At 41.3% G+C, this 24822-nt stretch overlaps 1 protein-coding gene across 2 annotated transcripts in view; it reads left to right on the top strand.

Moving 5' to 3' along the window:
- The window catches only part of kiaa1522 (KIAA1522 ortholog), a 69441-nt gene that overhangs the window by 16997 nt on the left and 27622 nt on the right, over window positions 1-24822 (top strand). The window contains exon 1 of one of the 2 annotated variants that reach the window (XM_012851381.3): window positions 884-1429. The exons of the other annotated variant lie outside the window; for it this stretch is intronic. Coding sequence (XP_012706835.2) covers window positions 1291-1429 — 139 coding nt within the window. The 5' untranslated portion in view covers window positions 884-1290. Of the gene's footprint in view, window positions 1-883; window positions 1430-24822 lie in introns of those variants that run through there. 2 annotated transcript variants of the gene reach the window in all.

Genomic DNA, 24822 nt, shown 5'->3' with positions numbered 1-24822 from the left:
GTGCATTGTTTTAAAAGACAGAAACCACTGATGTGTTTGGTGGGTCCCCCCTTTAATACACAGGATATGAAGGCTCTAAAATTCTCCATTATGTTTTTTGTATAACCCATCTGGCTCAGCATCTGTATTTCCTTCATGTATAGCTGGAATACTCTCATCTCAAAGCCAGCTTTGATCAGCGGGACTCTGGCTCTCTGGCCTAGTTTCCGCTCTTTCTATCAACCAGTGACTGCGTGTGTGTGTTCAGATGTTTTTTCAGTTCGTTTTTTTTTTTTTTTTTTTTTTTTTCATTTTAAAGAAAACCATGCCGAATTATTAAGGGTGCCATGGCTGTTTATAGCTTTCACTTTTCCATCAGACAAACTCCTTTGATGTGCCTCTCTCTTCCCGCCAGTAGCGTTCTCTGAGCGCGCGCGTGTGTGTGTGTGTGAGTGAGTGAGTGAGTGAGTGAGTGAGTGAGTGAGTGAGTGAGAGAGAGAGAGAGAGAGAGAGAGAGAGAGAGAGAGAGAGAGAGAGAGAGAGAGAGAGAGAGAGAGAGAGAGAGAGAGATGGAGGAAACTGGGTTTTTCTCCATCTCCAAGTTATGTGGACAGGACCTGTCATCTGTGCTCGTCATGGTTTTGCAGCACACAAACCACCGATCACCTCTCTTGCACCAGGAGGACAGCGGATGACACATGAGAGAAAGCTGTGTGTGAATTATTGAATGATCCGTACCGTGGAGCTCAGCGTTAGGCTGCTCAGCTGTGAGAAGGCGCGGTTTGAGAGCGCAGCGAGCGCAGAGGCAGAGGGTGGGAGGGGCGCGCGCAATCACACACACACACACACACACACGCACGCACGCACACACACACACATACACATGCACGCGCACACACGCACACATGCATGCATGCACACAGTTGCACATCTGAGCGCTGCATGTTGTCATTCCTTCAGCGGCTGGATGCACATGAGCAGCAGGGTGTCAGCTCGAAGACGCGCGACTGAATTGGATGTCCTAGTGTTGTTTTTAGTCTCTCTTTCTCTCTTCGGCTCTGCTTATTTATTAAGAGCTGGAGACTGTTTTGTCTGGTAGAAATGGTGTCAGTAGGTCTTCAGCACAAATAGCCAAACGACCCCGGTGCGTTTTGAAGGGGGTGGAACCGTCAGGAATGATCTGACCGCTCGGAGTAATTCGGGAGTGCCTCGCTGACTTCGGCTGGAGAGAGCAGGTGCACGGATGTAAAGTTACCGGGAATCAAGATGCTAGACCCACTTTAGGGGCTGGGCGTCGGGACGGCCCCAAGGATGGGGAACAGCATCCAGAAGAAGAAGAGGAAGAAGAACGCGTTGCCAGAAGAGGATTCGCCATCGATCATCTCGAGCCCCAACCGGGACAAATACGCAAGCTTTCGTCTGGTGGGACGTCCGGATAAACCGAAACCAGGTAGGGGGAGAGAGGCGGATATTAACCCGCTACACAGCAACAAGTCTGCGGGATTCAAAGATCCTGTGAGAGGAGTGGAAAGTGAAGGCGCTGTAGTGCGCTGCGTCTGCTGGTGTTTGCGTGCTCATGTGAGGAAGTTTCTACAGTAAGCTTATTCCAAGTGCTGACTTTATCCTAGTCAGCTTCAAGCATTCCTGATTATTGCTCAGGTGTACTAAAAGAATGCTGCGTGTTATACCAAGCACCTGTTTTTTTTCTTCTTTTTCTTTTTACCTGTTCTTTGGTCCACTTTCCTTCTCATGCTGACAAATAGCTAGTTGACACTGGTCCTACACAGTTTGCTGGGTTCAACCTCTGTGCAAATAGCGGAAATATCTTTTTTTCCTGACTCTGTGGAATGCTATACCTGCTAAAGGAAAACCGATCCTCATCTGCTCTGATCCTTGTCTATGTTAATTGTCCCTGAGGAAACAAAAAAAAAAAGAAAGAAAAAAAAACACCTGACAAGCTGGTTCGATACAATCGCACATTCACAGGCAGACAGATTAGGAGATAACGCTCAGTTGATGTGAATAGTTTTTTTTTCCACCGTGTGCTGACGTAATCAGTTTCTCAGCAGTAGCTTTCCGTCCCTCGGTTCTCAGTTTGAGGCTGGCAGATATCTCATTTCATTCAGGATTGTGCGGGTACAATTTTCTTCCTGCTTCTCCCATTTAACTTTATTTTAGATTTGGGAAAATTCTCTTTTTTATGCGCTCTTCTGTGACATCACAGTGGATCTGTGCAATGTTACACATTTATTTTCCAAAGAAAGCTTTGGAGTATCAGCTAAATTACCCAGAACATTGTAAGACTCCAGGACTATACTCCCTGGGTTCCTTCAGCTAAAAATCTAAACCTATGCCCTGAAGCAATTAAAAAAAATGATGTGGCATCAAAGTAAAATTGTCCTATGAGCAGCTACATGTCAGGTTTGCTGAATTTTCCACTCTACCAGCCGATAATATACTTCATGGTCTTTTCCTGTCCTTGACGCCCACAACTGATATAGATCCAAAAGAGTGAGATGGTAAAAAGTGCGTGCTTGAGAGTTGGAACATCGTGACGATGATTTATTTATAATGTCACGACACGTTTCCCTGTTTTACAGTTTACTTAAAAAAACTAGACATGGTTTCAATTTAACACCGCTTAACTGACATAATTGCTTTCTGGCTAAAGATGTGTCGATCCGGATAATTCATACTCTAAAAAAGGAGGAGTACCAAGCACAGAAGTTTAACCAAGTGGTGCATATAAGTTCGTTGTGGAACAACTGATAGACAGACTAAGACGTTGATCCTTGATAGACGTGAAAGCTTTGAACTTCATTTACCTTGGAAAGGCAAGGACAACATTCAACCAGCCGAAGAACATCTCAAACTCAACAGGTTTGTCTCTTCAAACCAAAGTTGCCATTTTAACACCAACTTCAAAGTCAGGGATTTCTTCTTATGGCCAAGATGTGGAAAAATGAGTCCAACTGCAGAGTTCAACAGTGGATCCAAACTTTCATCAACATCATACTTTGAATCGTCCCCACTGGCAACGAGGGGGAGTGGTGGCCTAGTGGTTAGAGCACAGAGCTTCAATCCCAGAGGTTCCGAGTTCAACTCCCACAAGCTGCCATTCTGGGTCCCTGAGCAAGACCCTTAACCCCCATTTGCTCCCCAGGCGCCGCACAGTGGCAGCCCACTGCTCCCTAAGGGGATGGGTTAAGATGCAGAAGTGAATTTCTCCATTGTGAGATCAATAAAGTTCAATAAAAAAAAACTAATTGAGCAACGATGAGCAAAACCAGCAGACTGGGGAACAGGAACGGATGGGCAACCTTCCACACAAGCTGACCACGGACACGGCCAGAGACGGAGGAAGAGACTGCCGAGGCTTGTGGTGGGAGATGCAGAGAACCCTCTGCACTTTGATTGTGCTGGGGAAGAGCGTACAAGAGCAGAACAGCTGTCTGTAGAGTAGTTCTCGTCACTTCCTTACAGCCATGGCGATTAGAAGATGTATTTGTCAATGAAAAGTTTCATCAGTTGAATTAAGTTTTTTCAGAGCTTACAGAGAAATCAACTCTTCTTTTTTCAAGAATCGTGCAAGGACTTTCAGATAAAAAACACATCATGAAATTTAATCACGAATGTTACGTTTTGCAGACTTTGAAACCTTCAGTTTCTCCTGCAGTAATTTATTGCTTGCGTTGATTCTTTGGGATTCCCGTACTTAGCTTGGGTTTAATTACCTCCATTGTTTGATTGAACCTTCAGTAGAACCCACCGTGTTTCACTAGGAACGTACGGATCGACCACTGCTCAAACAAGAACCAAAGCACGAGAGAGGTTCTTCGTGCAAGACAGACCCTGGGCCCGAAAACACAACAACTGCGTCCATCAGGGAGATGAATGTCTTTGGATGTGTGTGATTATCACCTCTTGTTCTCCTGTATTCACTTCCACTTCCACTGGCAGTTTACACAGAAATAATGTGGCGTGAATGCATTCAACACATTCCAGCCGATGGCCTTATGCATGAGCAGCCATTCAATACCCTAACTCACAGTTTCTCACAAGCAACTGGACTAAGGCATTTTTTTTTGGTAACTACGTGATATAGTTGATAAATTTCAAGTTTCAAAAAAAATTTCAGTCCATTCTACAGCAGATACTCAGATGTCTTTTTTTTTTTCACTATGCAAAAGTAAGAAAGCTGCCTAATAAAACAGTATCACTGCAAAGCTGAACTATCACTGGGTATCCTTGAAACACCATCCCTCCTCTGGCTTTCCACTCCTCTCCTCTGGCTTCGCTCTGCTCCGCTATCTCCTTGACCTTCGATCGCCAGCTAACGGGCTAATCTCTCAGCATTTGAAAGGTGAGATATTTGGATGTGAGCGCACTGAGACTTTACAGGCATTCAGAGGAAGCAAAGAGCTGTTGACAGAATTAGGGAGGGAGGACGGAAACAAGAGCAGAGATTACAATGGCGGGGGGGGGGGCGACAAGAAGAGGATGCTGCGTAGTCTTACGTCTAATTCGGGAATAAATCTGCCTGTGACGTCTCCGCCATCTTAATTTCGGCTGCCTTGTACAGAGGGTGATATCCCATATTCCATTTTCCTTGCTTGGGAAAGCTCGTCTGAGCCTTTTGATTTCTGTAAGCGTGGCTAAGACGCTCTCCGCCGTCTTCTTGGTCCTCCTTTGAAGATCCCATTCATTGTGTCGCTGTCAAAGTCAGGGACTCCCCACTGAGCAGCTTAAGCAACACAGTTAAATAAAGAGAGGATGACTTTTCATCTCTGCTGTCTTCTCCTCCTACGCCTTCCACGATCTTATCCTCCAGCCCTAATCAGCTGTGTGGAGCTCATTCTTCCCAGCTAACTGCTAGGCTTCACAGATTTCTGTACAGGTGCGTCTCATTGGTCCACATTTGTCCTTCATGTTAGTTTCTTCTCGTGAACAATGAACCTTATTCTACTTTCTTACTTCTTCACTCAGCTTGTTATAAACTACTACACGTTTAGCTTGAGCTCTCTGTCTTAGATGAAGTGTAAAGGCCTTGTCGTACATTTTCTCCTATTTGTGTCAAGAGAAACACTGCCCATCATTGTTCTGGATGTTTCTGACATTTTGAGCAACTTACATTTTTTTGGATGACGTTCTGCTCTAAATGTCAGATCAGAGGAATCCACTGACTGGCATACCCAGAATCAGACTCTCTAACCTATATCATGGCAGGCAGTATGAGACGTGTGTCTGTAGACATCCGTCTTTAGACAATGGGTGTTATATAACAGAATTATCATGTCACTCAGATGTTATCAACAGGTACTTATACCAACACTTTGACAAAAATAGCTGTGTCGATCAACGACTGAGGATAAATGATGGAGCAAAATCCAGAAACCTGCCTAGTTTGCATTGTCAAAATTATTCATACCCCATGTAGATTTACACTGAAAATTATTCATAATCTACCAAAAAGCATTGTTTCTTAGAAAATCAAATATAAATGACGTAAAGTGAGTAATATTTAAAACAGTGTGCATATTTATCTGTTTTTATTTAAACCTGTTTTCAAAATGCCATGTCAAAAATACTTGATAACTTTCTTAATCAATGAAAAACTCTTTAATGGCACATTAGCTATTATTCATTTCACATATTTTGCATGTTTCCCCTGGTATTTTGACAATTTATCTTTGTTAATGAGCTCCAAGTCTTTGAGACTGGAAGGCACCTCTGCCATCACCCTAATCTTTAGCTCCCACCACAGATTTTCCATCAAATTCAAGTCGAGACTCCAAAATCTTAATATCACTTGAAACAAGAAGAAATATGTTGGCAAAATTAAAAGATCACTTCAAACCTAAATCTCCCGGGGGGTATGAATCATTTTGGATTTATATTCTCAGTGCCAGAGTAGATTCTGAGTGTTGTGAGAACTGGTAGAAATTTTACCAACATTTTTTTTAATGCTTTGGAGTTTTGAAATACAAGGTATAAAAGACTGACTGGCTCTGTGAAGATCTACCAAGCCGTTGATGACAAATCGTTGAAGTTCTGCAGGAAATCACACTTCTTTGTTCTTTCCTCCACAAATGCTGAGTTGGAGCCCGTAAAAAATGTCCAATCAAAATGCCCAACATATCAATTAAAAATGATTTCCTGCCGGGTAAACATGATGCATTATCTTACTGTAGGAAAAATCTGCTCATAGAATGAACTGTTTCAATGGATTTGTAGGTTAGGTGCAATGTTTAGGTATCGGAGGTAAGTGTGAAAGTAGCATCCATATGAGTGGCTGGACCCAAGCTTTCCCAGCAGAACGTTACGTGTAAGCATCACCACACCAATGTTCTCAAAACTCAAGAAGGAAACGCTTCTCTTTTCCAGAGACGCAGTGATGTGTCTTATTAAAGCTTACGTTGTGAAACATGTTGACATTGGGACCTTTTTTTCCCCTGCTTCAGTGAATATAAAACGTTCACACGTCCTTTTGTAACAGCAGATGTTTATGACCTTAAGAAATCCTTTCAAATATGTTGTTCTACCTTAATATGACCTGTGTTGTTTAAATGAAAAATGACTAACACTATAAAATAAGGAAGACACGTAGGGAATGGAAAAAAAACTGCAGTGACTTTGTTGCATAAAATGTGCACCCAGCATGTACTTTGTTGAAGCAACTCTTCGTTCAATTTAAGCACTCAGCCATCATTCTCAGGAGTCTTTCAGGAACTCACATCTTAATTTGACAATATTTGTCTGATCTACCAAGCAAACGTTCTCAAAATCCAGCAGACGGTGAGGATACGCCTCGTTAACAGCTCTCTCCACAGGTCACATGGCCAGGACATTTAAGAACTGGAATATTCTTCAGGTGAAGCCATTGTTTTATTGCCTGGACTCATAATGAAGCTGAAAAATTCAATAATCTTTTGGTTCAAGGCTGAGTGGTATTCAGAACAGTTTGTGATTTAATCCATCTTGTTGCATTTGAAGAAAAGTACGGTAATCCCAGAGCATCATACTGCCACCACCATCCTTCACCGTGGATGCTGTGTTCGTTCTGTAACTTGCAGTGCTGCTTCTGTTGTAAAATTATGGCCGAAAGTTTGTTTCATCAGACCTTCAAACATTCTTCCATAATGTTTTGGGACATTGTTAGCCAGGCCTGAAAAAAACAAGGTTTTCCTTGGAAGAAAATGTTTATATATTCCAGCCTTGTTTGTTTGTTAAGACGTATGGAGAACATAGAAGATAAACAGCACATGTAAAAGACAGATAGTGATAACCAGAAACCCTTCTGACTCCTTCAGAGTTACATTCAAGCTCTTGGCAACCTCCAACTGTCTTTCACTGTTATTATAAGTTTTCCCCCGTTTTCTGTGACTCTCGTCGATGTGTCATGCTTTATAAATGAAACCTTTGCAATGAAGCTACTGCAGCTTTATATTTGCCACATTTCTTTAGATTTTTAGTTCAATTGAAAAGGATACGTGTCATATTTAAGGTGGAAAAGACTTTGAAACTATTTATCAATATTGTCTTAATATTTTGTCAAACAGACAAAGAGTTTGTAGCAGTGATTTAAACTCACTGCATCTCCATTTTTTTTATAAAATGAAAAGATTGAAGCATATTTCACATGTTCTTTAGTGAGAAAGACGGTTAGTTGCTTTGCTGGGAGCAGAGTTACCTTCATCACAACCCTTTGCTGACTGAAGGCTGAAGTACAAAGCAGTGTTGATTAAACAGTGGATGAAAGGATGTGCGTGGTGATAGACGGGTTCCTGGTATCAACACAGCAGCACGTTGTTTTCAGCCGTGTTCTACTGTTCTCCGTGGCTTTAGTAAACATTTTAACATCTTTTTTCTCCATCGTCTTTACTAACAACAACAGACCTAGCACTGATTAATTTTTTTTTACCTGTTTAGCAACAAGGAAAATTCATATAAAGTTACTGATCTCCGTAAATGATTGCTTACCGTATGTCTATTGTGACAACAATAGACATACAATAGCCTTTAGCTGCTGAGCGGTTTCCTACAAACTCACTGTGATGCGACAGATTATTACAGCTAGTAAAACTGTTACTGATAATGTCTTCACAGAGGCTAGCTAAAAGAATCCCTAAGGTGAAAAATTGACAAAGTTTAAGCTATCCGGCTAAGTTAAACACATGCATCAATGCTGCTTTAGTTTTAATGTAAGGGAATATTTATGAATATGTGATGTGGTTTTAGTTTGTCTGACTTTTATCTTTGGATTGCATGTTGCTGCTCAGATTGTAGATATGTTTCTGTGCTACTATAGCGGTCATCATTCTTGCTTTGGAGTTAAACAGAATATGATGCAGTTTTGCGATTTAAAGGTACATAGCCATGTCATTTGACATTTTTTAAATGTATACGTCAGTGACTCACTCTGATTGCTTACAAAGTTTTTCTGAAAGATTATCACGTCCTGCTGGCATATAAGTCGTTATTTTGGTCTTTTATGCTTTGTTCTTGCTCAATTTGTTAGTAAATAAAGCCCTTCATGTATATTTAGAATAACAACGACACTGCACATGTGCAGCAGGGGATAACAAAGAAGCCGCTAACGGCTATTAGCATCTTCCAGCGTAGTGTGGAAACAATGAAAAAAGGTCCAAAATCCAGTTTTTAAAAATATGCAAAAAAAAATAAAAAAATAGTTATGCCAGGAGGGAAAAGGCTGGAAAGGGGCTGGGAATACAGAATGAACGTTGGTGTTCACTGACACAGAAGCAACAACATTATAAATAGATTGATCGATTGACTGGTTCTTACCTTGATGCTGTGTCCCTGTTTCCATTTATGAACAGGAGTTTTCTTTGTCCGTGGTGTTCTGATATGAGGCTCTTAGAGTTGCTTTAGATTGGTTTATTTAATTAATAACCAATAGTCATTAATCACAGCGAGCTGCTGCTTTACCACGAAGCATTGCAGAAGGGTCAGACTCGGCCCGGCATTAATTATTATTAGTGAATTATTAGTTGCCATCTGGCTTTCTATTAGTTCTGCAGTACTGCGGGTAGATGGCGCCACATCTGTTTATATCTGCTCATTGCGCCCATTGCAGGGTTATATTTAGGCTCAAAAAGTACCAAAACACACACAGAGTCATCAATCAAAATGTACTTGAATTGAAAAACTCTGCATAATATTCAAAATAAATCTTGCTACTTGTTAAACTGCATTGAATTGAGATTTATTAATTAAAAGCCTCCAGTTAATTACATTTTTTTTATCCCCCCTCCACCAATACTGCACACATTTTAGTCCTGCTTTATTTTTAGAGCTAAGAACAGCTTTCTAAGAAAATAAAAAGATCTCACTTGCTTTTCAGGGCTTCTGAATGCAAAGTATATTAACTATTTAGAACCTAAAATCTTTGACAGTCAAAGACCACCAGCTTTCCTTCCAAGTAAATATATTTCAATAATTTTCCTGGTGCAAAGTAAACTTGTACTCAATGGAAAGATATTACACAACCAAGACTTTTCTGTCTGTACCAACCCTAGATTTTTTTTATTTTTTTTATTTTGGCATCTGGTGGCAGGTCTACTCAAATGTCGCCTTTTCACACGGATTTACGATCGTAGGGCGACTGATCCTGTCAAAATCCCTCAGACTTGTTTACAAACGGGCGGCTTACTCTGTTTGCTGTGCGTGTTGGGATTTCAGTGTAGAAGAATGGGGCGGAGGAATTTGTCTCCAGCAGCATTACTGAAGTCTCACAGTCCGCAGAGGGAGTTGCTGTCTAGTGGCCAATCAAGCTGACACGGGAAAACTTGTTCTTCTGTCTCTGGCAGACACACGCATATTGTTGCACTGACACTGCCGTCACTACCACCACGGCCGCACTACAACACATACGTGTGTGTTGTAGTGTGAACATTGAAAACAGACTCAGCCTGTTCAGGTCTCATGTGCGCTGGTGGGATTCAGACAACACACAACATGTCGAGCTCACTAGGTCCACAACACACAGCTGATGCTGGGCTTTTTACTTCTTCACAGGTTACTTCACAATGGCCAACACCAGTGACAAAACAATTTCAACCAGAGTCTTAAATATACACACATATTTTTGGGTGATCCCGCTGTGTACATTTGCTCTACTTTAACTTTGTTCTCCCTTCATTCATAAATTGGGATACAAGAGAGGTTTTTAACACCCATCCTCGTCATGAGATGCAGCAGACGGTGTCGCTTGGAATTTGTGTCGTTTTTGTAATTTAGAAAATGTTAAGGAGGTCGGGAATTTGAGCAGCTGCTAAACATGCCACATTTTTTTTCTACTGTGAAATAAAAGCATTTCAAATATGCGTCCTACTAAGGGAGAGTCTATCCCACACCAGAAAAAGTCTATTTGATTGATTTTGGCACACATGAGACAAAGCTTAGGTTACATTTTATTCAAAACATTTGTTATGCAATCGAGCTTTGTAAAGCTTGATATATATATATATAAACTTTTTTAGAGCTCTTGTGCAAAATATGTGCTTTCTCCAGAGCTTCCAAGGTTAACATTTAGGATTTTTGTCCAATTAGTTATTGCTTCATCAGTTTCCAAGCCTGAGCTTGCTCTGGTTGCAACAAAGTACCATGAGGGTTGGAATGTATCTAAATTTAAGGCCACTGCTAGAAAATGTTGGATTTTCCCATGAAGAAGCTGAAGTGTTGTTTGTGAGAGAGGGTAGAAGCAGGGAGAGTATTTTCATGGTTTGAAGCTGGGTTTGCAAAGCTGTGGATACAGTTTGTATTATAATATGAAAACAGATGAGCTGCAGCACAGAACTCTCAACTTTACCGGGGAGTTTTCAGGCCCCTTTTGGTGGGATTTTGTAACATTTTGCAAAAGTATTTCTGTTCATTTTTGCTTTGCAAATAAGCAAATAATTTTTGTTGGGGCCATTTCACCATGCTATATTTCTGTTGGTCAGGATGAAAACAAAAATTTATCTTAGAAAAAAGGCCCCAGTAGGCAGTACTTCCTCATTTACTGGGGACGTTTAGATTTTGCAGAGGATGAGTGCCAAGCATTTCAAATTAGTTGATTTAAAATCTTTAACAATTTACTGCCATTATTTCAAATTGTTTAAAAAGCTCACACTTTGTTACATTTAACTCCAGAAAATTTTTAATCTTCAACATTTCCTTGCAGTCGTCTGTGACTAAAGAGAGAGCAAATAAGTAATTTAAAGCAACGCTTTAGGGTTTTAAACTATCAATATTCTCAGGCACAAACATGAACAACCCCAGTCCCTTTAGATCAGCAGATGTTTTAAGACCAAAAAGCTGCTGCTGCTGCTGCTGCTGCTGCTAGTTGGAAACTTGTTGGATTTCTACCTTTCTGTGGACCTTTCTAGTGACTCTCCACGCGTACGTTACGAGGTGTATTTGCGTTTCCTGCGTTTCAGTTTTATTAAGACCTACCAACGCTGTGGCAGTGGGAGCTTCGGATACTTTTTCTTAATGGTGTAGTGGAAGATCTTTCCAAAAAAAGTAGGTAAGAAACGCGCTTTTTGAATAACTGCGAATACGCAAGACCAGCCTACCTGCTCTCCCCCTGCTCAGGAGGATCATGTGAAAGAATATTCCAAATCCACTCTGCTCTTATTTGTTTCTACTGAGGCCTTCTTCTTCTTTTCACAAACTTGTAAGACAGTTCGCTTCTTGCGGTTCTCAGCTATTTTCAAAGTATTCATTTTCAGCCTACAATAAATGGCCGAAACCGAAGCTAACCGGATAAATAAACACTAGAAATGTGCATGGCAGCAAGAGGAAACTAACAAGGAAGGTGTAAGCATGTCACTCAATGATTGGCATGTGGGACAACCAAAACATAAGGTGACACCCCCGTGACTCAAAGCCGAAAAAAAGGTCATCCACTACACCTTTAATAAGCTGTTTGTTAGAGCTATTTGAGCTATTCATTTATGATAGTTTCTGATAAAAAAGTTAACTATTTCTGTTAATATTTGCTGAAGTGCTATTCGTGTTACGTTTTGCCAATGAGCTATGTATTTCTATTGCTTTTTGATAAAATGGCAAACATTTCTGTTCATATTTGCTAACTATTTCTGTTTCTGTTATGCACTTATACAGAAAACCTGATATTCAGCCAGACATGGTGTAGCGCTGAAAAGTTTGATTAGAACCCTCTGCAGGAGCAAGCTGGAGCCCGTTGATGCTTAGAGCAGGCCGGCTGTGACGGAGCCGATAACAGGCGGGATGGCAGAGGCTTGAATCAGATCCAACGGACAGGCGTGGGTCAAACACAGTCAGGCAGAGACTGGCAGACAGATCCGATGGGATCTCGTGGCATCATTCCAGGTCATGTCCAGAAATCAGTACCGCTGGACATCTACTAACACCAGGCTTTGAAACAGTGTGGCAGCTGTCTGTCTGCTGAAGTCCGGTACATACAGGCAGATGATCAGGTGAAGGAGATGAGCTTTATGGAGCTGACAAGGGAGACGGCTCACAGGTGCATCAGATAATCTTGATTTTGGCTTCTATATTGCAAACATAATTAGAAGATTGTGAATGCAGAAGAAAGACATTTTAAATGCCTTGTATTTGCTACATTTAAAACGTTCCCCTGGAAATGTTGGACTTTACCGAGAGGGGGTCTTATTTCCACAAGAAGATATTGACTTCCTGGGCTTCTCCTGCCTTTGTCAAAGATTAATCTTTATGGAAGTTTAAGGCCTCTCATTAACTCATTAATCCCACCCCATCATTAGGGAACACAATGCCTTAAATAACCTGTAGCGCCTGTTTCTGACTAATGAATATCCCCTTCGAAAGATGGATGTTCCTTGTCCAAAACTGATCTAATAAGCGTTATCGTCCATGATTTCTGCCAAGACTTCAGTTTTATCAAATGTTGCATCGATTGACATCAGTCCCTGCGTCACCAGTGAACAATCTGCTGTCTGTTCTCTCTCAGGGCGGCTTCTTCTGGAGAATATTGCATCACTAATATTCCCTAATTTTCCAGGGTCACCCTGGGGACTCCTGCACTCACTCCCACGCAGCACTTAGCTGCAAAATAGATTGATTATCTTGTTTTGGGGTCGGCAGACTGTGGCAATAAACACAGGGTGAACTGTGCCTCTGCTCTGAGTCATCGTTGCCAGTATCTGTGTTTGCAGAGCTTTCGGTTTTACTCTGAAAAAGCTTTTTAGTTGGGATGACAAGCGGTAAGCGCAGCTCATGCTTCCCCCGGAAAATTCCCCAAAATCCCCTGATAAGGTTGAGAGAGAAAGCAAACGAAGGCGAGAGCCAGGGAGGGATAATTAAAAAAAAGAGTGACACTTACTATTTTTATGCGCAGCGGGTGCTGCTGGAGCTAAGTTTAGCTCTGGGTTTTTGCACCCTCACAGGAGGACCTGCGGTGCAACCAGTCACCTCCGCTTAGGATTGAGTCTGATTCAAGTCAGGATGAAAGGCTCCAGATGATTTGTTTCTTCTGTGTAGAGTGGAAAAAAAAGACGCAGCTTTGCAGGAAACAAAGCTTGTTGATTTGTATTAGTTTACACTAAAGGTGGTCTGCTTCTCGATAACAGCAAAAGAATGTGATACTCTTAAAGATGCACCGAAAAGGCTTCACCACTTGTTTAGTTTCAGTGTGTTTAGTTTTAGTTTCACTGTACATTTGGACTAAGTAGAACAATGATTTCAAAAAGCAATTCTGGTTGCTTTCTCGGGTGAAACTTGGAAATTACAACAAAATGAGGTTTGTCACGACTCATGAGCCCACGCTACACAATCAAGGAGACCTTGTCTGTTAAAAGTGGGGATAGAGTTTCCTGGGGTTTTATCTAATTGACCAACAGGAAGTGGCACATAACTGTTAAATAAAAAGCAAACCTGCTTTGTCAAAATCTTTGGAAATATAAAGTTTGAAAAATCTCCCTGCAAGAATTGACTTTAGAGATATCATACACACCTTAAAGACTAAGAAGTTTGTCATTTGTTGCATAAGGGCTTGTCTTTTGTTTTTGCTTTGTTTATTGTTTTTTTTTATATATAACTCAGTTAAGGAAGAAACACACAGAACCTGAGTGCTTCCTTGATTAGGTCTGGCAATATAGGTAAAATAATGGACCTTAACTTTCACCTGCTCTACTGTCTCTCATGCAGCACATTCTTATTAAAGAGATTCAAAATCTAAATTAGTTTTATTTCCTCTGGATAAATAGGGTTTTTTCCCCTGATTGTCAGACATCTGTCTTGAAAAGTCACATGCTTTCTAAAGAAAAGTCAACAAAGTACTCGACTACTTGACAACATCAACAGCAGCAGAGGCTGATGGGGGGGGTCCTGTAGCTCTGAAAGCCCTAGAAACTACTACTTAATCCTCTCATGATAAATAATTCCTCATTAAATATCAGAGCAACCCAACTTTAATAGTGGTCTTAAGTCTCTTCCGGCTGCCTTATTTTATTCTGAGGCTGCCAGAACTGAAGGACGAGAGGGTTAAAATGTGACCAGCAATAAACCTCCAATCTCACACGCACACACACACACACACACACACACACACACACACACACACGGGGGTGTCATTACTCAGTTCACGGTTGCACCCCTGATTTGTATTCAGTGGCTGTTGTGGAGCTGAGTTATGAGCTCTCCTACACTGACAGGTTTAGTATTAACCAAAGAGAAGGAAGGAAAAAAAAACTAGACTCTCCTCTTTTTCAGCAAATCAGGTAGAATTTAGCTCTACGGAAATGTTGCCTGTAAGGAGAACCCGCTCCTAAAGAAATCTGAGTATTTAGATTAAACCAATTCATCACTTAGTTAATGGCCAAAGAGGGAGCATAAAACACCCTAAAAGTTGTACTAAGGGATCATAGAGAGGTTGAGAAAGAGAAAAGTGGGCAAGCAGTGAGATCGAAACAAGGTGAGGAAGGAAAAGGGAACCTGGGGGACAGCAAATAAATCACTGCCTACACTAACCAGCACCACGCATGAAGCACCTGAATTTCTGATTTCCACTGGGCGGGGCACAGAGAGGGCAAGATAAAGAAGGAAAGAGTGGAAAACGATCGGTCGAGCAGGAACAGATATACAAAATGCATGATATTAAAAGATCAATTAGATTCACTCAGTTCGCTGTCAGGTTTTATTTGATCAGTTCTAACTGACCTCACCCCATACAGACATTTAGACAGAGTCTCGTGGCGCAAAATTATAGTTTGCAAAACAAGCGGAAACCTAATGTTGAGATTGTATCTACCTGCATTATTCCCTAAACATTGAACGTAAACTCGCATTATTCTGCCTTTCATAAAATCCAAACACTGAAGCTAAATATGTACGGTGTATCCAGTTTACAAGTAGAGGCTATGTCCAATATTGACTTCCAATGAACGACAAAAGATGAGATTTTAACAGATAAAAAAAATACATTTCATAAATAGTGTAATGGCCTCACATATTCCAAACCATGTTTAAAGAATCTGCAATCAGAGTAGAACTATTTAGTTCATGTTTAAATAGGCCATGTGGTGTGTATGTTTTGTCTGATCCAGGTTTGGGTTTGGTTTAATGCCAAAGTAAGCGCTTAAAAAAAACCACTCTGTTTTGGTGTTATCACAAACAGAATGTTATCATCTCAATCTGTGTTATACGAAAGTGGAGAATTATCAAGTTTAGGTTTGATCGGCTTGGAGAGTTTAGATGTTGAAACGGATCAAGGACCAGAACCACCCGAGGTTTTTGCATTTTTTCCCTCAACGTTTAGTATCTGAGTCATGAAATGAGACTAAAAACGGATCGCCTTTCGTGAAGTAGAAGGCAACCATCCAGGAAATCCACAATGGTCAACATCCCCTAATTGCCCGTCTATGAGCTGCACAACCTAAGTAAAAATGAAAGCTCAATCTTCATGTCAAATTTATTTCTACCAGCAACATCTATTTAACCCTGTACCTGAAAATAGCTGTAGCAGGGCAGAAAGTGAGAGCACTCTGTCTTTCCATGATAAAGTGGCCTGAATCATAATTTGATTCTCCCATCAAGTCAATCACAAAGGCAGCATATGCACCCCCTTGTTTGTTCTAGCCTTTGTTAGTCTCCAAAATCCAAATGTGAGGGTGGGCCGAGGACTCAACATGAACTAAATTATAGAAATTATATTTTTCAGTGTGTGTGTGTGGGGGGGGGGGGTTACGTCAGGCTTAGGCTTGGTCAGCCCTCTGGGAGTCATATTTCACATTTGGCAGCTCTCTGTTCGTCATCGACACAAACCGGCCGTATGGATCCACGGTAAACAGCCTCATCAACCGTCCTGCTGCTTTTGCAGTCTCACGCTGGTGGTTTAAGCGTAGTCCGAGCTGATTCAGCGTTCTGTGGCGGAGCGTGAAACGACACGGTCACGTTAAAGGACCGACGCACAGCAGCCTGTGTTAACTGGTGTCTGAAAGGCAGGGCATCTTCTGCTCTGGCAGCACTGGGAGAATTAGTTTTTATGTGAATTAACTATGACGATTTACTTAATTTAAAAAAAAAAATCCATTTTGTCAGATAGAATAACATAAGCTTTGAAGAGCTGTTAACTGTTAATTATGTTGTTGTTTTTAAAGGCTTGCCCTGGATATTGTTCATTTGTGTAGCCACGCCAGTGTGTTTTGATACATATCGCTATCGCAGGGATCATCAACTGCTTTCTATTCTTGGTTATCTGGCAGAGCAGTTCACCCATGAAAATACAAACTCTAAAAGTTACTTATGTGGCGTTAATGTGGAATTTCTTTGAAATTAGAAATAAATGAGCCCTCATGATGCTATTAGCTATGTTAAGAAAAAAAAAACACACTGAAGCAATCAGTCCCTATGAAATGAGCTCCACTTATTTAACATTTTACTTGAACTACAAAATTGCGATAGAAATGGACGGCAAAGTGGGGATTAAAAGACATAAGTCAGTATTTTCTTTGCTCGGTCTATAAGACTCAAGTGCGTGAACAAAAGTGCAACAGTTGTCACAAGTGCCTGCAATGGGAGCTTTCCTTATAATATGTCATATATGACATACTATAATAGAGTGAATACAATGATAATGATTGAAAATTGACACTGACATTGTCTGTCCTTTGTCCATATCCACTGGTCTATTGAGAGACAGTGCCAGGCATATAAATCCCTGATAAAATGTGTAAATCCATCCATCCCTTGTCTAGACCAGCTTATCTTTGCAGAGTTGCAGAAGTCTGGTGCCTATCTCCAGCGGTCAATGGGCGAAAGACAGGCCGGGGTGCACCCTGTCACCCCAACAGTCATTGTGAGAGAACCCACACATGCACGGGGAGAACGTGCAAACTACTGAAAGACCCCAGATTGGGATTCAGACTCAGGACCCTCTTACTTCAAGGCAAAGCGCTACCAATCGCCTCACTGTGCCACCCTGCTACTAAACAGTCTTAAAGGGGCCATGACAACAAATTTCCTTTTTGTGAGGTTTAGGGGGTATAATATGATCTGTTGCGCAGTGATTGTAATATAATGGTGATGGTACTGAAACAGCAATTTCCCTCTGAGATTATTAAAGTATGTCTGATTCTGATTCTGATTGGTCAACTTGGCTCACCTGTGCACCTGTCTACTTATACCTGCTTCAGCCAACTCATCCCTGCCAGGGCATTTCTTCTTTTCTCTTCTTTACTCTTCTTTTCTCTTCTCCTCTCTTCTCGTCTAGTCAGGTATGGTGTGCCCTGGTTCTATCAGTTCCTTTGTGCTCAACCAGCTTTAAGAAACAGTTGACCAATTAGTGGCAGCAGGTGCAGCTGATCTAGAGTAATTGACTGGTGACAGAGTGGCAGATTCAAGAAAAGTCCGGAACAGTCCAAAGCAACCTAAATCCCAACAAAATGTTAATCCTGAAGTACCCTTTTCTCAATTTGTACCATAAAAAAATCATACTTTTACAGTGTTTTTTGCTTTGTTTTGTTTTTATAAAATCAACAGAGGCACAACGGCAGTGGTACTCCCTACTGTACTTTGTTCAAAGTGCTGTTCCTCTAGACTCACTGTTCTGCATGTTTTAGGTGTTTCCTTGCTGACATACACCTGACTTAAAGGACCGGGTGATTTAGAGGCTTCTGCACCACTGGATAGCATGCCGAGGAGATAGTGCAATCTCCTAGTGTGCTGGAGAAGGGACATGTCTCAAATATGCAGGACACTGGGTGTTGTGGACCTGATTTGAGAACCACTGTCCGATAGCGTTTCATAAAGCTAGGGTATACAGAGGTAGGGCACGCTGACCTTTCCTCTTTGCACAATCTCACTAGATTGTGGGTGTCAAACATCAGTCCTCGATGGACGGTATCCTGCAAAGTTTAGATCTGCCTCTGGTCCAACGGGGTCCAATACCTAAATTGTTAGAGGAATTTTAAAAACCTAACTATATGCTCATGAGATAGTTTAGCACTTATTTCAGGTGACGTGGGCCAGGCACATGACTCAAAGTTGCAGGACATTTGCCCCAGTAAATATATATAACCCTGCTTTGGATCTGAGTCTTGGGCCCTTTATGCTTTCTTCTCTTTAGCTTGACAAGTTTTGGATCATTATCTTGTTAAAAAAAACAACAATGGCTCCTTTTCAGAGTGCACCAGAATTGTATTTCAAATATCCTAGTATTTAAAGGTGCCTAAATATGTACAATGACTTTACAAATTTCTATTTCATTTAATTTCTGTCTTAGACTTAGTTTTTGCTCTATTTGTTACTAAACAAAGCAATTTTGTGCATATTTACAATGACAATACCATGTAACTGGAAGTACAATATTGTGCATGCAAGCATGTTCAGAATGTAGACTCGTCCGGACTAAATTTGGGAGAACAAAACATTAGAGTCCAAAAACTTTACCACTGCAATGATCTCATGACACGCTGTTCTTTGGTTTACTTCTTAACAAGAAAATCGGCCTGGATGAACTAAAAATAAAAATGTGGCAAATAGTTTTCTGACATTTTCTTCTCACATGTAAAAAAGTTAACATTCCACTAGCGGTTTAAATTTAGTTTCTTATCAGATGACGGACGTACCTGGCTGGAATTTTCAACGGGAGATGGAAATCACTAAAGTGGAAGGCTAAGGCTGGTACTTGTCATCTATTTGAAATGTTGATGTAATTGAGCTTTGAATTGGGCTTTTAATGTCCATTTTATGGAGCATGTGCATTTAAGTGTTTGAACTTTAATTGTTCTCATACACACTGTTTGACCTGCTAACAACTCTATCAGCCAAGCAGCAGTGATTTATAGTTTTGATTTGGTTCTTTCTTCGCAGAGAGGGCTTCTAGTTACTCCTGAAAAATCCACACTGACTCGTTTAACTGTGCTGCGAGGTTGTAAGGATATATTCCAATAGTACCAATAGTAAGCCTCCCTCTGTTGTAATGTGGTTTTGGTAGCTCGTGCAGGGGAATGGTGGGTTTTGTGCAGTGAATCAAAGGCATGTGGCTCCCCTCTCTCCCCTCTGCCCTCTCCCCAGGAGCAGATGGTGTCTCGTTAGGGCCTCTTATGAATATTGATACAAGGGGTCTTGGTAAACAACAGGGGGTAACTGCGGTTTGGCCAAAAAACACTTGAACAAGAAGTGAAGCTTGATGGACAGGGTAGGGAAGGGGATTCCATTTTGAAGAAAAGGAGGGTTTGGACCCCACAGATCCACATCACAGTGGAAAAAATGCTCCCTATGCTCCATAATGTTGTATGGAGGACCATTGCAGAATGAATCAGGATGTAGGGGGAAAAAAGCCAGACAAAAACAAATGTCAGTTGTGAAGGAGCGGGTAAATAGATGGACAGGTGAAGCTAGAGACGGAGTTAATCCTCTGGCACGGTTCCCCGGTCGAACGCGGCCATCCTGAAGGAGGAGAGGAGGGAAGCAACGCATCCCTGCCATGTCCCAGGGCCTGGAGTCTGGTAAATGGATGAGGGTCCTGTCTTCCAGCTGGTGCTGCCCAGCTGTAGCCCCCTGCCGTGACACTTAATTGTGAATACACATCTATTCAGAGGGCAAGTGGATCAAAGGGCTAGCCTCTCCTCCTGAGAAACATTCAGGAGGCCATTGTTTTTCTGCATAAAATGTAGCCCTTATTCATATTTTTATCTTCAGTGTTGTATTTATTTAATTTCCTTGGAACAGAATCCATACCCCTTTCAACTTTCTGTATGTATAAAATGTCTTTTTACCATCATATGGTCCAGCCATTGTTGCAATACATCCTGTTGCTAAAAAGTAACCAGTACTATTCAGATTGCCTGACAAATAACTTTTCTGTGCATATAAAATATCTTTTTTGGTTTCCTGACATTCTTTGTCTTCTGTTTTTACTCAGAGCCTTGCAACCTAATTTCGCTCAAAAGTACATTGTGAATGTGCAGTTGGATAACAATAAAGTCTGTATTAATCTTTGTCACATTTCTTGCGATAGACCAAACTGGAACAGCACGGAAAGATTTCACTGTAAAGATGAAATCGCATCGAGCCAGAGGAGCCGTATAAGGCGCTGTAATACCTATGCCACACCAGTGAGTGGCGCGCCAACGCTGCCACAGAATTAAGACGGAAGAAGAAAAAGAAGAACAACAACAAACGCGGGAGAGAGAAAAGAGAAAAGTCTATGTGTGGTTGGACGACAATGGTCAACACAGACGCAATAGAGGAGACAAATGTGTTAGTTTAAAATCCACGTGTCTTTTACCTTCCCGTTTGTGTTCACTGAACACGAAATAGTCCCAGCATAAAATCTAATAAAGCTTTTTGCATGTATAAACCAGGCGAAGCACCATGGCAAAAGCAGTAATGCTCCACTTGTGAAAGTAAAATCTTTTGGGCTCTTTTTGCCAGTAAGACAGCAATTCTTAGTGGCACATTGCCAGACAGGACACAAAAAAGATTGGGAGGTTCAGTAATGACCACCACAGGGGACATTTTTAAACCTCTTGGGAGCTTTTTCGTCGGATGGTACACCCATCCGACGAAAAAGTTTGTCGGCTACAGTCATGCCCATCTTCGTATTGACAGTGCCTAGTGCATACTTGTGAAGTTGAGGGAAAATAATGGCCTGGATTTGTGTTCTGACCTAATATTGCTGTTACAGCCTCAAGGTTTTTCGGGTACCAGATTTACCAGTTGTCAAGTATTACTAATGACTCTTAGTTTAATTTGGGACATAGCCATTCTAACACATGACGATGAGTTGATCACCACTGACTGTATGTTTAGTGTTATTGTTCTGCTGGACGGTGAACTGCATCCAACAGATTTTTTTCGAGGATTGTTCTGTATTTAGATCCATTAATCGTCCTATCTACTCACACCAGCTTCCCTGTTCCTGGGGAAGAAGAGCATTGCCACAGCATGATGCTGCCACTGCCAAGCTTTAATGTGTGGATGTGCATGTGTTAGTTTTTTGCTACACATAGCATGTTACATATAAGCCGAAAAATGTAACTTTGGACTCATCTGAGCTGTAAGCCCTTTACAGAACAGCTGGATTTGTGATGGGATTAAACTTCACAAAGGTGGTCTGTCTGCTAATTAGGTGGCTTTTTGGGGCAGTTGGTGGCACCAGTCTTTCATAAGGGGGTATCAGAGTAAAGAGAGCTTCATACAAAGGCTTACTTTTTAGATAATATAATGTATGTAAGAGATTTTAAAAACTATTCATTATAGTCCTTCACAATAATTGGGCTATTTTGTGTTGGTCTTTTAAATTAAATCCCGATAAAAAATATTGTAGTTTGAGATTCTAACGTGACAAGAAGTGAAAAAGAGGTGTAATTCATTTTGCAAGGAGCTGTATTTTCTGGAGTTAGTGAGGGAATATTAGCAGCTGTACGGAAGCTCATCCCCAGACAGCATCATTACAGATGGGGAACCGAGGCTGCGGCGGCTATTTATAACTCAAACCGGACCTATGACAGCGATAAGGCTGCATAGGGGGCAGAGAGGAGGTCGTGAAGGATGTCAGATTGACAGAAACAGCAGCAGAGGAAAGAGAGCCACGGAGAAAGTGGTGCCGAAGAGGTGAAAACACCCAGTATAGTTAAGAGTTGTTCAGTTTTTTCACTGAGGACACAACCTCTGCTGTAAAAGGAAGCCCCTATGGTCCGTTACATAATGAGACGCGGAGTCAGACAGATGCACTTTGCTGAAGGCCTCCATTAGGAAGACAAACTGGACTTGACAACTCTTAATTATATCCTCTATTATCGTATAAATCCAGATCATTTTACTCTCTGAAATTGAATTAGAAAATACTACAGACACAAATTTGTTTATTTTTTTTTCCATTTCTAAGCTCAGTGCAATCGAACTCATCCATATGAGATGGGTTAAACTTTCTGTGGGTGGTGGTGGGTGTTTGTATACACACAACCCCACACGTGGCTGTCTAGAGTTTGAAAAGTGGGGGCGGCCGCCCGCCCAAATGCAAACTTTGACAGGCGTTTTGAGCAGGAGGGGATGGAGAAGATGGGACGGGCAGGGCTGAGGAGGGGGGGGGGGGGCATCGTTTGACAATAGAGAGGGGAGTGCGATAGAGAGAGGCGAAACCAACCACGAGAGGGGGAGGGGAGGGAAGCAGGGTATCAGAGCCAGAGGATAAGGCAGCTGGGACGGGCAGCTTTGGCTGGGAGCTGATCTCATTGTGCACTTATCTCTCTCAAGACACTCTGCAGAAGCATCTCTGGTAAACAGGAGCCAAGCTGCAGTCAGGGGATTTTTTTTCCCCCCCTTGTTTCTTTCTAGAAACAAGAAGTCACAACATCTGGATCTTCTCCCTGAATTGACCTTTAAACTTGTTGGAACGCTTTGATCGACCACCATATTTGGACCTTGCGTGTGCTATGGCGCTGGTTTAGGCATGGTTGTCTACTTAAGGAAGAGCATCCACTCTCTGCTGTCTGTCTTCAAGAAGAAGGGTGAGTGTGCCGGCGTGCGTGGCAGGCTCGGGGTAAATAATAAGTTTGGCTGGAGATCTGAAGATGGTTCCAGTTAGCCGGCGTCTGTCTTGTGATCCCATATAGACGAACATAATTAGCTCTAAGGGCAGAATGGGGGTCTTCTTTAATGAGATAAAGGAGCTTTACTGGCGTTTTAATTGATCATCTTAATCAAGCAAAATCCCTGAACCTTCTGCAGGGGTCCGGCTGAATCTGAGGTGAGCTTCTTATTTAAATAAACGCAGCCGCTGCTTAGATCTCCTGGTGTATTAATGTTAAAATTACTGCAGTTGTTTTTTTTTTACTAACCTATGACCAGGGCAAAGATGTCCCGCTGCCTTACTCAGAGGGTCTGGGTTGTGTCAACAGTGGGAATGCATGAGGATAGGGCCGACACTGTCCATACACACGCATACACGCACAGTGGTTACCTAATCAGGTATGACTGAGAAGCAAGTGTTTGAAAGTGCCAAAGGAGGGAAAGAGGGACACCTCACGTTGAGCCTTGGTTTAGCTCAGCTTTTAGCCATTAGGCTGCTTTTATTTTCCTCTCAGTGTTGCAACATGAGACCCAAATAAGTTCTTTGCTGTTGCACTTTATCTGTGGAGATGGATCCCCAACAGAGAGCAAAATCAAACACACACACAGCAACCTTTTTTTAAATAAAGAATTTCCGTAAATTAAAATGGTACAATTGAATATATATACTCAGTATAACCCAAAATATATAAGTATAAATTACATACCGGGGACTCCACAGTGTTTGGCTCCAATGGTAGAAATGTAAACCAGTCTAAAAAGAAGTCAATTTCTTAAAATGAGTGTGTGTGTGTGTGTGTGTGTGGGGGGGGGGGGGGTATTCTACTGGTCATTTTATTACTTTCAAGCACGACTAACAATGTAACCCTAGCAAATTTTAAAGTTTAGAATTTACTTCAACGTGTTGAAGGGTCTACGAGCTTATATGGTAATCTAGGACTTCTTGAGCCGTCTTGGTTTTCAAAGTGGGAAAGACAAGAGAACATTGAATTCAAGGTATCATGAAATGGTTGCTCACTGAAAACTGGCAGTATTTGCCGTCAGTGTAAGAATTCAAAAGCCAGAACAGTGGCAAACCAGAATGAAAGAGAGGTAAGATATCTTCACTTCACTTATGGTGTAAGGGAGTTCAGAGAAATCCCAAAAATTCAACAAAGACAAAAAATTTAAATAAAAATGAAAGAACAAATGCTGTGCTTTTCCATACGTTTTCATGGCAGGAAACACAAAGATCAATTTCCAAAAATGTCCCTTTTTTTTCCAAGATTGCACGGGAGCACTCTCTGTTTAATAAACATGTTTATACCGAAAGTTCCTGTGGTCACATGGCCAGACGGTTATTTTTTTACACTTCTTTATCATTCATATCTTCATAGTCTGGTAGTTTTGCTCCTGAACGTTTCTGTGTATGAATTAGAGCCATCCTCCAAAGGATGTGGTTAGACAACAGACCATTTAAAAATACTTTTCTATAGTCTCTCCACAGTCTATTGAAATATCAAACTGCAGAAATATGCTAAAAATGTAAACAGATTATTTTAAGCGAAAGTATATGAAAGATTTCAGCATGTTATTACTATTTACCCCTATAATCATGAAAATACGTTCTACAAAAGGAAATGAGCTAAAACAGAAAGGTTTAAGAACCCTGGTATGAAATGGTTGCCTTATGGAACCACTGAAGGGACTAAATGGTAAACGTGGCTACAAAATGGCAGGAATTTTTATCTGCAATGGGTTGTTAAACAAAATGGACTCCATGTTACTTCTAGGTTAATTCTGTAATGCTATGGATGAACTGTG

Source organism: Fundulus heteroclitus, chromosome 13 (genome assembly GCF_011125445.2).
Source record: "Fundulus heteroclitus isolate FHET01 chromosome 13, MU-UCD_Fhet_4.1, whole genome shotgun sequence".
In the NCBI taxonomy this organism is placed as follows: domain Eukaryota; kingdom Metazoa; phylum Chordata; class Actinopteri; order Cyprinodontiformes; family Fundulidae; genus Fundulus; species Fundulus heteroclitus.
The sequence above is the reverse complement of the archived record's forward strand: the minus strand, read 5'-3'. Positions and strand labels throughout refer to the sequence as shown.